We start from the raw sequence: 13,624 nt of genomic DNA on the forward strand, positions 1-13,624 counted from the left end.
CTCATAGTAATGATAACGTAACATCAGTGAGAGAGAGAGAGAGAGAGAGAGAGAGAGAGAGAGAGAGAGAGAGAGAGAGAGAGAGAGAGAGAGAGAGAGACACTTGTTGCGTCGATTGCCTGTGCACGTGAACGTAGGATGGGAGCGAAGAAGCTGAGGAGCTGAGAGCTTGAGAAACCTTGGGTGGCTGGAGAATCTGGAAGAGTTAAGGGAAGTGACGAAAGAAAGAGTGGGAGGAGCAGAGAGAGAGAGAGAGAGAGAGAGAGAGAGAGAGAGAGAGAGAGAGAGAGAGAGAGAGAGAGAGAGAGAGAGAGAGAGAGGAGGGGTGGGGGTCAAATAGTCCTTTTTACCCTTTCCGTGTGTCTGCTCCTCCCGGACACCCCAACTTATCTCACGAGACGCAGGGATTGTGGGGTTGTGTGGGGTACGGGGGATTGTGGAGGTGAGTGGTTGGTGTTCATGGCGATTGGACGTGAGATGGAGCTGCTTTGGTGGAGGAGGAGGAAGAAAGGGGGCGAGGCTTCGATATAGGCACGGATTCTGAAATGCCCAGTCCGCACACCACGATTGTTTTCAAAGGCCACAGAGATGAATATTTCACTTGTTAGTAATGTAGAAATCCTTGTTCATCTGTCACTAGAACCGTAAAAACTGTAAAAAAAGACTTCAACTTGAGCCTTTTGAAAGTAGTGGAGGTGCGGCGCAGAAGTGTTTCAGAGTATGATCCATAGGAGGAAGGATATCGGTGGAGAGAGAGAGAGAGAGAGAGAGAGAGAGAGAGAGAGAGAGAGAGAGAGAGAGAGAGAGAGAGAGAGAGAGAGAGAGAGCCGTGGGACGTGAACTGGTAGTTTTTTGGACAGTGTGTGTGTGTGTGTGTGTGTGTGTGTGTGTGTGTGTGTGTGTGTGTGTTTTAACCACTGTAATCTGGCTCAGGATAACAGATCGCAGGGTTCCTTTCATCGCCTCTGCACGTGTGTGGGGACAAATTGATTTGAGCCGCCGGGCCGCGAGTGAGTGGGGGGTGGAGCTTGTGTTTGGGGGATTACATGGATGGGGCCTCGGCGGGGCCACCACAGAAGGATTTGCACCTTTTGGAGAAGGATAGATTACTCCCGCCGGTGATGCTTTGATGCTTGGTAGGATCCTTTCATATACACTCCAACGTATATAACATATAAACCTTTATAAATTCTTTATTATCAACTTCGATCTCGGGAAGTCGTGTTTTCTTTTAACAAACTCAATATTCTGTCGCTAATTGGACGGGTCTTGTTTTTATCGTTGTGTCTTTAGGCGCGAACGAAAATAATCAGCCGGCTTCCGTGATGACTGCGGCAAGACCGGCTCGTGACTGCTGGGTAATGCACGCCGCGCTGCTAGGAAGGCGGAAGCTGTCTCCCAAGTCTGGCTTCAGTCAAAATATGAAGCGAATCAAGCCTAAGTAAACTGGCCGACTAGCACGACTAGAACGTGTAAAGGATCTAGGAGCATAAAATGTGTGTGTGTGTGTGAGAGAGAGAGAGAGAGAGAGAGAGAGAGAGACAGAGAGAGAGAGAGAGAGAGAGAGAGAGAGAGAGAGAGAGAGAGAGAGAGAGAGAGGAAAAAAAAAATGCTGTAACTCAAAATATTTTGTTGTTATTTCGCAAAGACCGTGCGGTGAATGATGAGCCTTATGTAAGCAAAGATGTGCAGAGAAATTGCACCATGACTTATTTCATCCATGTACTATTTGCAATTGACAAATTAATAACAAATCAGTGCGAGCAGAGCAACCTTCAACCTCTTATAGTGACATCGGGTGGCGGCTCCATGGGAATTACTAGAGTAACCTCCGGGTGGGCCTCATCTTAACACTTCCTCAGCATGCGAACATATCAGAAATCTTGTCTATTGGATGAACGAAGGAAAAGTTGCACTGTTACAGATAACTGGGAAGTAATATCATGTTGACATTAGAAACATAAAGAAAAAAAAAAGACTTGCCATGCACTTTAAATAGACGTAGGTATGCGAGACCCGTCTTACCTGATTTGATTTCTGTCGTGTGCTTCTCACGGGTCAGCAGCAAGTAGTCCTTGTAGGAAACCCAGTCCAGGTGAGGCGCAGTAATAAAGTTTACCTGAGGGCTCTGGAAGGGTAAACAGGTTAGGTGAAGTGGAGGCGAGACTGGGTCAGGACTGTGCGGGAGGATGGAAGGCAGAGGGAGTGAATTGCGATGGGAGAGAACAGTTGAAGCTATAGGTGTGAGTGCGTGAGTGAGGTGGCTGGGGAGAGCGATGAGGTCGGCCTGTCACCAGGTCGAAGGAGAGAACTCGACTGGAGCTCCAGAGTCTGGTCTGCCTGGCAATATTCTCTCTCTCTCTCTCTCTCTCTCTCTCTCTCTCTCTCTCTCTCTCTCTCTCTCTCTCTCTCTCTCTCTCTCTCTCTCTCTCTCTCCTTACCTGCTTTTAATGAGAACCTTGCAATATTTTTCATCGTGTGGTGAAAACAAAACTCCACGGGTATTCGTGATATTCTCTCTCTCTCTCTCTCTCTCTCTCTCTCTCTCTCTCTCTCTCTCTCTCTCTCTCTCTCTCTCTCTCTCTCTCTCTCTCTCTCTCTCTCTCTCTGCTTGGGTGGCTCTGCTTGGGTGGAAGTGTATAGTTAACTGTAATCGACAGGTCAGAGACATTTTATTGTTTATTTATTTATTTATTTATTCATTTATTTATTTATTTATTTATTATTATTGTTATTATTATTATTATTATTATTATTATTATTATTATTATTATTATTATTATTATTATTATTATTATTATTATTAATAACTTCGGTATCCATTGTTAAGACCAGCTAAATTTCAGCACGAACAACAGAGTTCCAACACGGAAACCGATCACAGCCAAGCACATCCGCATCCGTGTGTGTGTGTGTGTGTGTGTGTGTGTGTGTGTGTGTGTGTGTGTGTGTGTGTGTGTGTGTGTGTGTGTGTGTGTGTGTGTGTGTGTGTGTGTTTCTCTGCACTGAACATACTTTTGGCTATGCTTTACTTTGAAGGAAAATAAAAATCTCCTTTGTTAGTATCTCTCCATAACAAGTCTCTGCTTTTTCTCTTCATTTTACCCTTTCTCCTTTTTTCATCACACTTTTGCTGCATACTTATTGGTCTCTGATACAATGTGATCCAGCAATTCATCATCAAAAAAAGCATGAAATATTTCTAAAGGTGACTGGTCATCTTCCAGGACAAGTTTTACACCACTATCTCCCGTAAGGGAAAAGGCTCTCTGTCAACAGCTGATTGACTTTGCCAGTTATATTGAATATCATCATCAGCGTCTGTTTCTTCTTCAGCATCAGACTGGTCATCTGGCTCAACCTCAGACTCTGATTCTGTATCAGTGTAAGTACTGACAGTAGATGAATCAGAATCATCAAAATCATCCAAAAAATCCGCATCTATATCCTCAGCTACCAAAGCCGTAATATCTTCCGGCTTAAGAGGTCTCTTTCTCCTTCACATGATAGACTAATAATAAAGGAAAATAGAAAAAGGCAAAAACTTTCAGTGAGTTGCACATCCGCCACCGACAAAGCACAAGCGATGACAGTCCTTGAGAGGCAATGTTGGCAAGTGTCAGGGGATTTGAGATGCCAAATACCGATTTATTTTATTAATTTTGGTAGTAGTAAGAATGCTACAATCTAGTGTGGTCAAATGAAAGCAAACGTCTATATATAGACGCGCCGACAAAAAGTCCCAATTTCGAAACGTCTATATATAGATCCTCCGCCGGGAAGGGGTTAAAGTCTTGCTTGATTCTCAAGAAAAGACTTTCCATACTGCCATGGATTTTGTAGTTGACCAGTTCAAGTCAAGAATACGGGAAGAAGAGGTAACCATCCAGGAGCTAACTCGAAGCCTGAAGTTTTCTCAGGCTGAAGTCAAGGATCTACAAAGTGAAGTAAAAGAGCTCAGGAAATTCGGAAGTGAAAGTAAAGCCACTAATGAAGTTTTGAAGTCACAAATTAAGGACCTTGAACAAAGACAGAATTACCAAGAAGATTATAACAGATAAAATAATTTACGCATAAGTGGGATTGAAGAAAAACTTGGTGAAACATGGGAAGAAACAGCCATAGCAGTGTCGAAGCTCATTGCAGAAAAGCTTCAGTTGTCTGCTGTAAAACTAGAACGCGCTCACAGAACCGAACGTGTGTTGTCTTCTCGTTCTCATGTTGTTGTCGCGAGATTCGAGAAGTTCAGCGATCGAGAGGCAGTGATGCGAAATGCTAGAAAATTGAAAGGTTCTGAAATATATATAGATGAAGACCTTTGCCCTGCATCCCAAGAAATTAGAAAGAGTCGGATACCTCTCATGAAGGCCAGAGAAGAAAGCAAGATTGCTTTCTTAAAACACACCAGGCTAATCATAAAAGATAAGAGTACTAATTATCAACTCCAGGGAAGAAGCTCTCGCAGTGAAGGTGTCTCAACTCGTGAAGCAGTGGGTGACGTCACGGGAGCAATGCACCAGGCGAGTGAAGCAAGTGGTGGTGAATCATCGGTTGGTGCTGATGCCTCGACTCGTGGCGCTGTGGGGCACGTTTCGGAAGCAGTGGTCCAGACAAATGAAGCAAATGGTGGTGAATCATCGGTTGGTGGTGAAGGTGGGAGTACTGGTGGTCCCTACTCTGCTCCCACTGGATACTCTGGCGTCGGTGGTGGTAGTGGGTCCTGCCATGGCCGCCCCACACCATCGGGTACTGGTGGTGGTGATGGGTCTCCAGATGCAGCCCCGACACAGTGACAACAACAGACTTCACGTACCAGAAATCGCATGAAGTAAATAGCCTGGTTCCTTATAAGTTGATTGTCTATGTATAATTACTGGTTATAATGGTCTCTAACCAAAGTCTGTGAAAGTCTGACCTTTCGCTACACTAAATGATGAGATGTTGAGGAATAATATTGTACTCTCTAATAACGTAGATTCACATTATGATTTTTTAAATTTAGCATTTCATCCATTACTTACTGATGATGATAAATACAATAATGATATAAATGAATATAATTTTCTTAGCAATTTAGATATCCCTAAAACTGAGTATGTATATTTAAGTAATATTTCCTCACCAAGTGCCAACACCTTATCAATTCTTAATCTAAATATTAGGTCTGTCCCTAAAAATCTTCAATATTTTATAGATAATGTTATACATAATAGTGCTGCTAAACTTAGCATTATTGGCTTTACTGAAATTCGATTAAATCCTAGTATTTCGTCACTGTATAATATGCCTGGGTATCCTATGTTCGTCAATACGCGAAATGAATAATAGAAGACAAAGTGTGTACTGTAATAAAAAATATTCGACAATTAAACAAATAAGTAAAGGTGTACCACAAGAATCTATTTTAGGGCCTATACTTTTTCTAATATACATAAATGATATAATTAATGCAAGTTCTAAAATTGAATTTACTATTTATTCTGATGACACTACCTTATTAATGAAAGATGTGAATACTGATACATTGCATGAAACTGTAGCTAGTGAGTTAAGTAATATCGATCTTTGGATTAAATCAGATAACTTGAAACTTAATGTTAACAAAACAAATTACATATTCTTTCAAAACAGGTCTAAAAAGCATGTTTTTCCTACTGTATTGTTAAATGGTGAAAAATTAGCTGAAGTCCATGCTACCAAGTTTCTAGGTGTGAAAGTTGATGAAAATTTAAACTGGAAAATGCATATTAATGACGTTTGCTTAAAGCTTTAAAAAATAACTGGTATCTTATATAGAATTCGTCATAATTTAAGTGAGGAAGCTAAGATGAGTATATACTATACTCTTTTTTATCCACATATTACATATTATGTTTCGTTATGGGCGAGTACTTGGCCTTCATTCTTAAATAAATGATCTATTTCACAAAATAAGCTCCTCCGATGTATTTTCCATAAAAAGAAATTTGATTCAACTGATGAAATATACCAGTCTAGAAAAAATCTTAAAGTGTCTTCAATACATAAATACTTCACTTTGTTATTGATTTTTAAAACAATTGGCCTCAATTCAGTGTTCAAATTTAGAGAGCATTCCTGTAATAATAGGAGTAATAATGTAAATTTATCCTTACCTGTATTCAGGACTAAACTATTTGAAAATAGTGTTATAAATTTTGGTCCAGAATTTTTCAATAGTCTCCCTCAGGATATAAAAATCGTGCTTGGAGGAAGTAATTTAATTAAATTTAAAAAGGAAATAAAAACTTATGTTACATGTACAAACCTAGATACACCATCATTATTTCATGAATTTGGTAGGATAATGTTTCCATTGTAATTGTCATGATGGTTGAGCTCCTGTTGTATTCTGACTTATATTGTATGTTTTGTCAAGTTTACCCATTTACTTTGATTTTGATATTGTACTCATTACTATTATACTACATTACATTGCATTAGCAAGGTCTTCTTATGCTTGTTCACCTTGCCACAATTTGTTATTTAATCTATCCTAAAATCTGTCTGTCTTAGGAGTTACGACTCGACAGACTGTGCCAAGCTATGTGTTTGTTATGTCTTCACATATTTGTAAACGTAAATAATGACAATGAATTTGCTTTACTTTACTTTACTTTACACACACACACACACACGAGATAGACGAAGGAAGGAGGATGGTGATGGCTCTCATGGGTCCTTCAACTGGCTGGCTGGCTGGGTGGCTCTCACTCCTCCCTTGCCTTCCTTCACCCATTCTCCTTCCTTTCCTTCCTTCACCACTCCCCGCTTCCTAGCCTTTCTTCACCTCTCCCTCATTCCTTGCCTTCCCTTCGTTCCCTCCATCACTCCCTCACGCGTTGTCCACCATTATGTGCCTTTCCTTTTTAACTAAGTATCGTCAATCGTTAAGAACGAAAGCAAACGTATTTGTCCCAGAAGGTTTCCATGAATCATATAGAGTAATAATGAAGACCTACTCGTATTAACAACTGCCTGTGATCCCGAAAGCAATAAAGGCTATGAGACGCGCTTGTTTTGGTCGGAGGGATTGTTTATGAGAGGTGGAAGGGAATGTGGATGAGGAGGAAAGAATGTGCGGCGGCAGGGTGGCTCAAGGTGGGTAGAGAGGGAGGGGTGGGGGTGTTTTGTGAGGTGCGTGGCGTGAGGTGGTGGTGATAATGAAAATAGTAATGTTAATGAGTTTCCTAGTGATGTTGCTGCTGATGATTATGATGGTGATAGTAGTAGTAGTAGTAGTAGTAGTAGTAGGAGAAGAAGAAGGAGGAGGAGGAGGAGGAGGAGGAGGAGGAGGAGGAGGAGGAGGAAGAAACAATGATGATGATGATGGTACTACTACTACTACTACTACTACTACTACTGCTGCTGCTGCTGCTGCTGCTGCTGCTGCTGCTGCTGATGCTGATGATGATGATGATGATGATGTTTATCACGTCCATTCATTTAATATGTAATTATTTTCAGGTTTTATCATTAATTTTTATAAGTCTCTCTCTCTCTCTCTCTCTCTCTCTCTCTCTCTCTCTCTCTCTCTCTCTCTCTCTCTCTCTCTCTCTCTCTCTCTCTCTCTCTCTCTCTCTCTCTCTTCACAGCTTCTTTCCTCCCCACTTCAGGTAATTACCGTTGTTGTGTGTATCCTCAGGTATGAAGGATTACTTAGAGCGGTACGGTAATTCAATTGACTTCGTGTCGAGCACCTTCCCGGACAAGGTGTCGTTCCAGCCTGAAGCCTGCACTGAACTCATCGACCAGCTGGACAAGATGGTGCCCTTGGATCAGCTGCAGGTGGGTCATGTGGTGGTTGGTGGTGGTGGTGGTGAAGTAGTATTCTTGAAATTCCTCTGGTGATGGAGTCGTGTTGGTGTTTGGATTTTTATTACTTATTAGTGATTGATGAAATTGTGTTGATAAATAAAGTTGTGTTGGTGATTGAAGTTTTGGGAATTAGATCCGTATTGATGATTAAACTTTTTGTATCGATTTTTTAATTTGCATTAGTGATTTAAATTGTTTTGATGAAGCACTGACGAGTGAGGTTGTCTCGTCCTGACCGCAGCCCTCCTGTGCACACACTCTTCTTTCTTCCCTTCTAGGGTTATCACAAGGGCCCACGATAATCCCCCTATCTCTGTTTTCCCTCCCTTTTGATATCCCCCGCTGTAATGACCATATTCTGTAACATTTCTGCGTCGCACCTCCACTACATTCAAAGGCCTGTAGTTGAAGTGACACGGGTTTTAAAAGGTGTTTTCACGGTTCCAGTTGGAGATTAAGGTTTCTACGTTATCAACAGGAGAAACACTCTTGAGAATCCGGCTAATCATCTCTTTGGCCTTTGAAAGTAGTCGTGGTGAGAGCAAAGCGTTTCTGAATACGGGCCTGAACCCCATGTGGACCGTAAAGGATAGATAAAATGAGGAGGAACCTTTCCCACCAGCCAGTCAACTCACGGAGAGTAAATGGGTAGTCTACAGAGAGTTTTGCTGAGGTATGGTAGAAGGACAGGAGTGTGTTTGGGATGTGGTAGGACAGGATTGCGTTTGATGTATGATATAGGGTTATGAGTGTGTTGGGGCTGAGGTTAGGGGGTCAGGATTGTGTTCGACACCGTAACGTAATCCTCCAGGGCGTTGGAACGTGCTTGAAGTGTGGTAAAGGAGTGACAGACAGTTTTGGATATTTATAACTTTTATTACAAGTGATCTGAACACGTGCATAAATATATAAATATAAATAAGTTGATAGTAGATCATTTCCAAGATACAGATGAGGTAAACAGGAACAAACCAGGAATTTTTCTTTATTTATTCTGCGTAAGGTGAAACGTTGCAACTTCAATAAATGAAGAATTCCTGGTTTGTCCCTGTTCACCTAATCTTTTTTTTTTTTTTTGTCATTAGGAAGAACATTTCATATAAGAGGATCGTAGTACAGGACAGTAAAAAAAAAAAAAGTTTTATGAAAACGAGGACATATTAAATTGTTATTACTGGTTCTTGTTCTTTGTGTTATCGGAAAGGAGAAATTGTTATTGTCTGAGGTGTATGTATAGTTCTGGAAATCAGCAAAAGTGAAAAATATTTGTGAATAGAATCGATTTAAAAAAAAATGCTATATGTTGAAAATATTTTTGTTGTTGAATCAAATTTTTCATGAAAAATATACATCGGAAAAAATTAGTTTGTCTAGGAACGAGAGCCAGGTACATTCCCATACAGATGCACAATATATGATAAGAGGGCAGCACAGAGTGTCGTAAATCTAATCATTGCTTCAGCTGTAAGTTGATGTCTAACTTGATACAAAATAACACATGTTTTAGAGAGCTTTAAACACACCTCTGATTTAGGTATTCATCGATGTATATGCCAAGAAAGTTAGTGTGTGTTAGGCTTTCTATCAATTCATTTTTAATAACAGAGGTGGCAAGCTATTTTTAACAGATCGATTAAAAAAAGAGTTAGTCTTCCTAATATTTAGTTACACTGAATCCATTTACTCAGATTACATAATTCTGAACACAGGTTAAAATACAATGTGTCTTTATTCTTATCTGCTAACAAGAGTGTTGCGTCATCTGCATTTATTGTAAATTCAGAATTTGCAAAAACTATATCATCATTATATATAAGGAATGAAATGGGACCTAAAACTGACCTTTGAGGGACACCTACAGAGATTTTCATTCTACAAGAGTACTTATTACAGTAAAATTCTAATTGTGGACCCCAGATACCGGTATTTTCTAATTTTTTCAGTAGATTTTGGTGGCTTAATGAATCAAAATCTTTAGATAGATTTACAAAAAGACCAGTGACAAAATTTTTCATTTAGGAATTTATGCCGTGTTAAAAGTTTGATAGTAGGTTATGACTTTCTGAATAATTCATAAGGCGATGGACAATAATTTTTCATAAAGTTTGCTAAATGCTGATAGAATGGTTACTGGTCTGTAATTGTGTCTGTTTTACTGCCAGATTTGTGGCATAGAATTATTTTAACGATTTTTTATTTTACTGGGAAAACAGTTAGTGGAGACGATGAAGTGTGTTAGAGGTTTGGGGAGAGCAGGAGTGTGTTTGAAGCATGGTAGTATGAGTGGAGTGTACGTTAAAAGTGTGTAATTAGTGTTATTATGTGCAGGCTCGGCGGGAATGGCGGAACAAGAGACTTTCCGCCCTGGCTAAGCTGAAGAAGGACATGGAGGAAGAGGAGAAGAGATCCGTTGGTCAGTAGAGCCTCAGCAGGCTAACTGGTGAGTCCATTATGCCTTACTTGACCGCTCTGAGGCTCACCACACGTCACACTAATTACAAGTGGCACTTCCTCGCAGTCAGTTGTTTTTTTTTTTTCATTTTATTTTATTTTATTTTATTTTATTTATTTTTTGTTTATTTATTTATTTATTTATTTTTATTTATTTTATTTTTTTTCATTAGGGAGAACAGCGTCAAATACCTGATATCTAGAGGCTTATAAGCACGGGCATGTTGTGAATGTCTTAACAGAAGTAAAAACTCAACACCGCGTCCACCATATTTTGTTACCCTTTGAGTAGTAGCCTACCATTGATGCACGAAAGTTTGCAGATCAACATGTGCTTGTTATAATAAGTACACGTGCTTGACAGACTGCTGTAGCTGGTGTATATGGTGGCAGTTGTATCAGGGAAGAGTTTTAAAAAAAGCCATTGTACTGCAAATTGACTTGGTGAAACAGATACCAAGCTTATCGGATTAGCGGGCTTTTGTTATGGAAGACGGGGTTACTCAAGTGGAAGAGAGACGCACCAGTAACGTTACACTGAATTTCCATCCACAGCCGCAGCTACACTTAGCAGCCCAGAAATCCTTAAACTGAAAGTTGGTGGGCGCCTTGTGTGGTTGGAGAGGCTACGCGTTACCTGTACTGCATGATAGATCATGGTTTGAATTTTCCTGGTGTGTGTGTGTGTGTGTGTATATATATATATATATATATATATATATATATATATATATATATATATATATATATATATATATATATATATATATATATATATTATATTATATTATATTATATTTTACATGATTTGTTGCACCATTCCTATGACTTGTTGATTTGGTGGTGGTGGTGGTGGAGTCTGCACGTGTCGTCCTTGCAATAAATATGAACCGGGTGGAAGTGTTTCCTTTACAAGCACCACATCTTTAGTGTTAATTAATCTTCTCTAGTGCACAAGCGGAGGAAATAATGTAAACATCTTAGTTATTGTAGTTGGTCACTATTCATTTTCTTTCACTGGTAAACAAGTAATAATAATGATAATAGTAGTAGTCGTAATAGTTGTAACACAAGCAACAGTGATGGTTAGAGCAGCCATAGTAGTCGCAGTTGTGTGATGCGCAGGTCTGAAGCGTCATGTGAACTGATGAATCGATCTGAAGGGGGTATAAAGGCTCGTATTGAACATTTTGACGCTTGTCTCGACTACTAGCAGGCTCTAGCGGATTACTTTTAATAATTTTGGCAAGAATTCTACATCATCAATAGAGAAAACATCTATTAGAATATAACAAACTATCACTGTATTCTTTGGAGGTAATCCTGATAAGCGAACAACGTGTTGAAGAATACGAACGAAATTAGCCCGAGAGGAGCCATCGCACGGGTCCGAACCGTGTATACTAATAGTGACTTGCTTGTTCCTTTGTCAGTTCACAAACGATCACCAAGGTCTGAGTGTTATTTATTTATTTATTTTTGTCAGCCTCTTCTGTCTTAGCACTATAGTAGTAGTAGTAGTAGTAGTAGTTGTTGTTATTGTTGTTATTGTTGTTGTTAAAGGCGATGCACTGCTATAAGGAGCGATTATCCCCAGATGAGCCAGTTTGATGAGTAGCTACATCAGTGTTGAACCAAGTCACGCAAAGAGCATCTAAGGAGTTCATTAGTAATTAGAATATATCAAAATATCAGTTGGAAGTACGGACGTAGCTGAGTTGAAAGGAACGCTAATGGGACGAGATTGTCTCGTCCACGCATATTCAGGAATATTTTGTAAGCCAGCAAAACATTTATTGGCTGTGGAGATGTAGAGATTAATAATGTTTTTTTTTTAATATTTATGATATGATTTCGTGCTCGCCAAAATAAGAAAAAATCGAGTTGTACATGCATGTGAACAAAACGTGGCGCTGAATGCCGATCAGCGGGCATAAGGCGACTTGACCTTGGCGGTGGAGCACGTGATATGTGTGCGTGGAGGACGGAGGAACTTGCTTAGAGATTCTGATAGTCCTAAGTAAATTTTATCGATTGTGAGCTCATTGCCATGCACCAGAATCAGACCATCAGATAAACAGTTCTGAGGCAATAAAACTATTGACATTGGTGGACTGTGTGGTCTGTACTTAGTTTGCCTGTGGAAAAACTGAGCTGTTGTGTGTGTGTGTGTGTGTGTGTGTAGCCATTTCCAAACTTTCAAGGAGGATTTTTTTCTTTAACGACAAACGACATAATTTCAAAGCTTAGCTCGAAGCAATTGCGTAAAATTCACAAAATAACCTGAAAATAATTACTGAAGTGTATGTTCATCATACATTTTTAAATTAATGAAGCGAAAAAGATATTAATTCTTTTCACCGTGACATTGTGTAAAATGTTTCATGCAAAGAATAACAGACTAAACAACCATCAGCAGTAAATCACCACCTGGAACATACACACTTGAGTCGAAGTCTCGGTTTCACTATAAGTTCATGAAGATGTCGCGAAGCTCGCATTTTGGACTACGGACCGTATCCTTGGAATATTCGGGTACCGAAGCGATTCAGATTTTCCCGACAGTCTTGTGGACATTGGCAAGTACGCATAGTGTATTTGAGAGACCTTCCGACCCGACGCAGCTCCGTACCCCTTCGTAGTGGAGTCATAAGTATGTACCATATGCCTTTGTACAATTTGAGTCTTGCAGGTGGATGTAAGAGATCATTCTAAGCTTGTAAGTGAGGCGGTGGAGGGAAATAGGGTACAGGGAGGATTGCTTTAATGTTACAAGTAAACAGAACAGTTAAGTAGTGCTTTTGTTGTCCAACTTATCCCAGTCACAATGACTTTGGGTCAGTTCCAAATGCTAGACTGACAGGATGGCCGAGGATGAAAAGTTGTCCTTGTCAGTGTGTGTTGCTTCTTTTATTTGTTATCTTGCCACTATTCCCGGCTATGTGTGTTTACTACTGCTCGTCGTAACTCGCGGCCACCCCTCGTATGCCAGCTGCCGGCATCCGGGAAACAAAGACCTCAGTTAATGGTGACTCATGCGACGCTAAGAGTATTTTTGAGGAATGTCCGTCACTGAACTACCTGTTGAGTGTTGTTTGCTGCCTAAGATGCGATATTCAGTGAGGGATGATGCATTAACTAAATGTACATTGAGGTGAACCACACAGTATACTGTAGCAACATGCCTTTTGAAGAATCAAGAGAACGTGGCTCCGCGGTGAGAAGATTCGTCGTTCGCCGGAAACCGTCGTACCAGAAAGCCACAACAGCCACATCTGCTACACACACACACTACCAAACTCTGCAAGTCTCGTCGATATTCTGAGTTCATGACGAA

The 13,624-nt window shown here is 40.2% G+C and overlaps 1 protein-coding gene and 1 long non-coding RNA gene across 4 annotated transcripts in view; one reads left to right on the forward strand and one right to left on the reverse strand.

The window, feature by feature from the left end:
* The window catches only part of LOC135103432 (lambda-crystallin-like), a 57,330-nt gene that overhangs the window by 33,852 nt on the left and 9,854 nt on the right, over positions 1-13,624 (forward strand). For 2 of the 3 annotated variants that reach the window (XR_010270040.1, XR_010270041.1), the window contains exons 8-9: positions 7,664-7,806; positions 10,165-10,276. Coding sequence is in view for 1 of the 3 variants with exons in the window: in XM_064009640.1 (XP_063865710.1) it covers positions 7,664-7,806; positions 10,165-10,257 (236 nt within the window). In the remaining 2 variants the exon portion in view is untranslated. Of the gene's footprint in view, positions 1-7,663; positions 7,807-10,164; positions 10,277-10,842; positions 11,183-13,624 lie in introns of those variants that run through there. The other variant, XM_064009640.1, reaches the window with a different exon arrangement.
* LOC135103438 (uncharacterized) lies at positions 13,037-13,610 on the reverse strand. Its single transcript, XR_010270042.1, has 2 exons — positions 13,473-13,610; positions 13,037-13,279 (listed from the first exon to the last, which is right to left on the reverse strand). It is a non-coding gene; the product is annotated as an uncharacterized LOC135103438 (long non-coding RNA).

This window comes from Scylla paramamosain, chromosome 9 (assembly GCF_035594125.1).
Source record: "Scylla paramamosain isolate STU-SP2022 chromosome 9, ASM3559412v1, whole genome shotgun sequence".
Classification (NCBI taxonomy): Eukaryota; Metazoa; Arthropoda; class Malacostraca; order Decapoda; family Portunidae; genus Scylla; species Scylla paramamosain.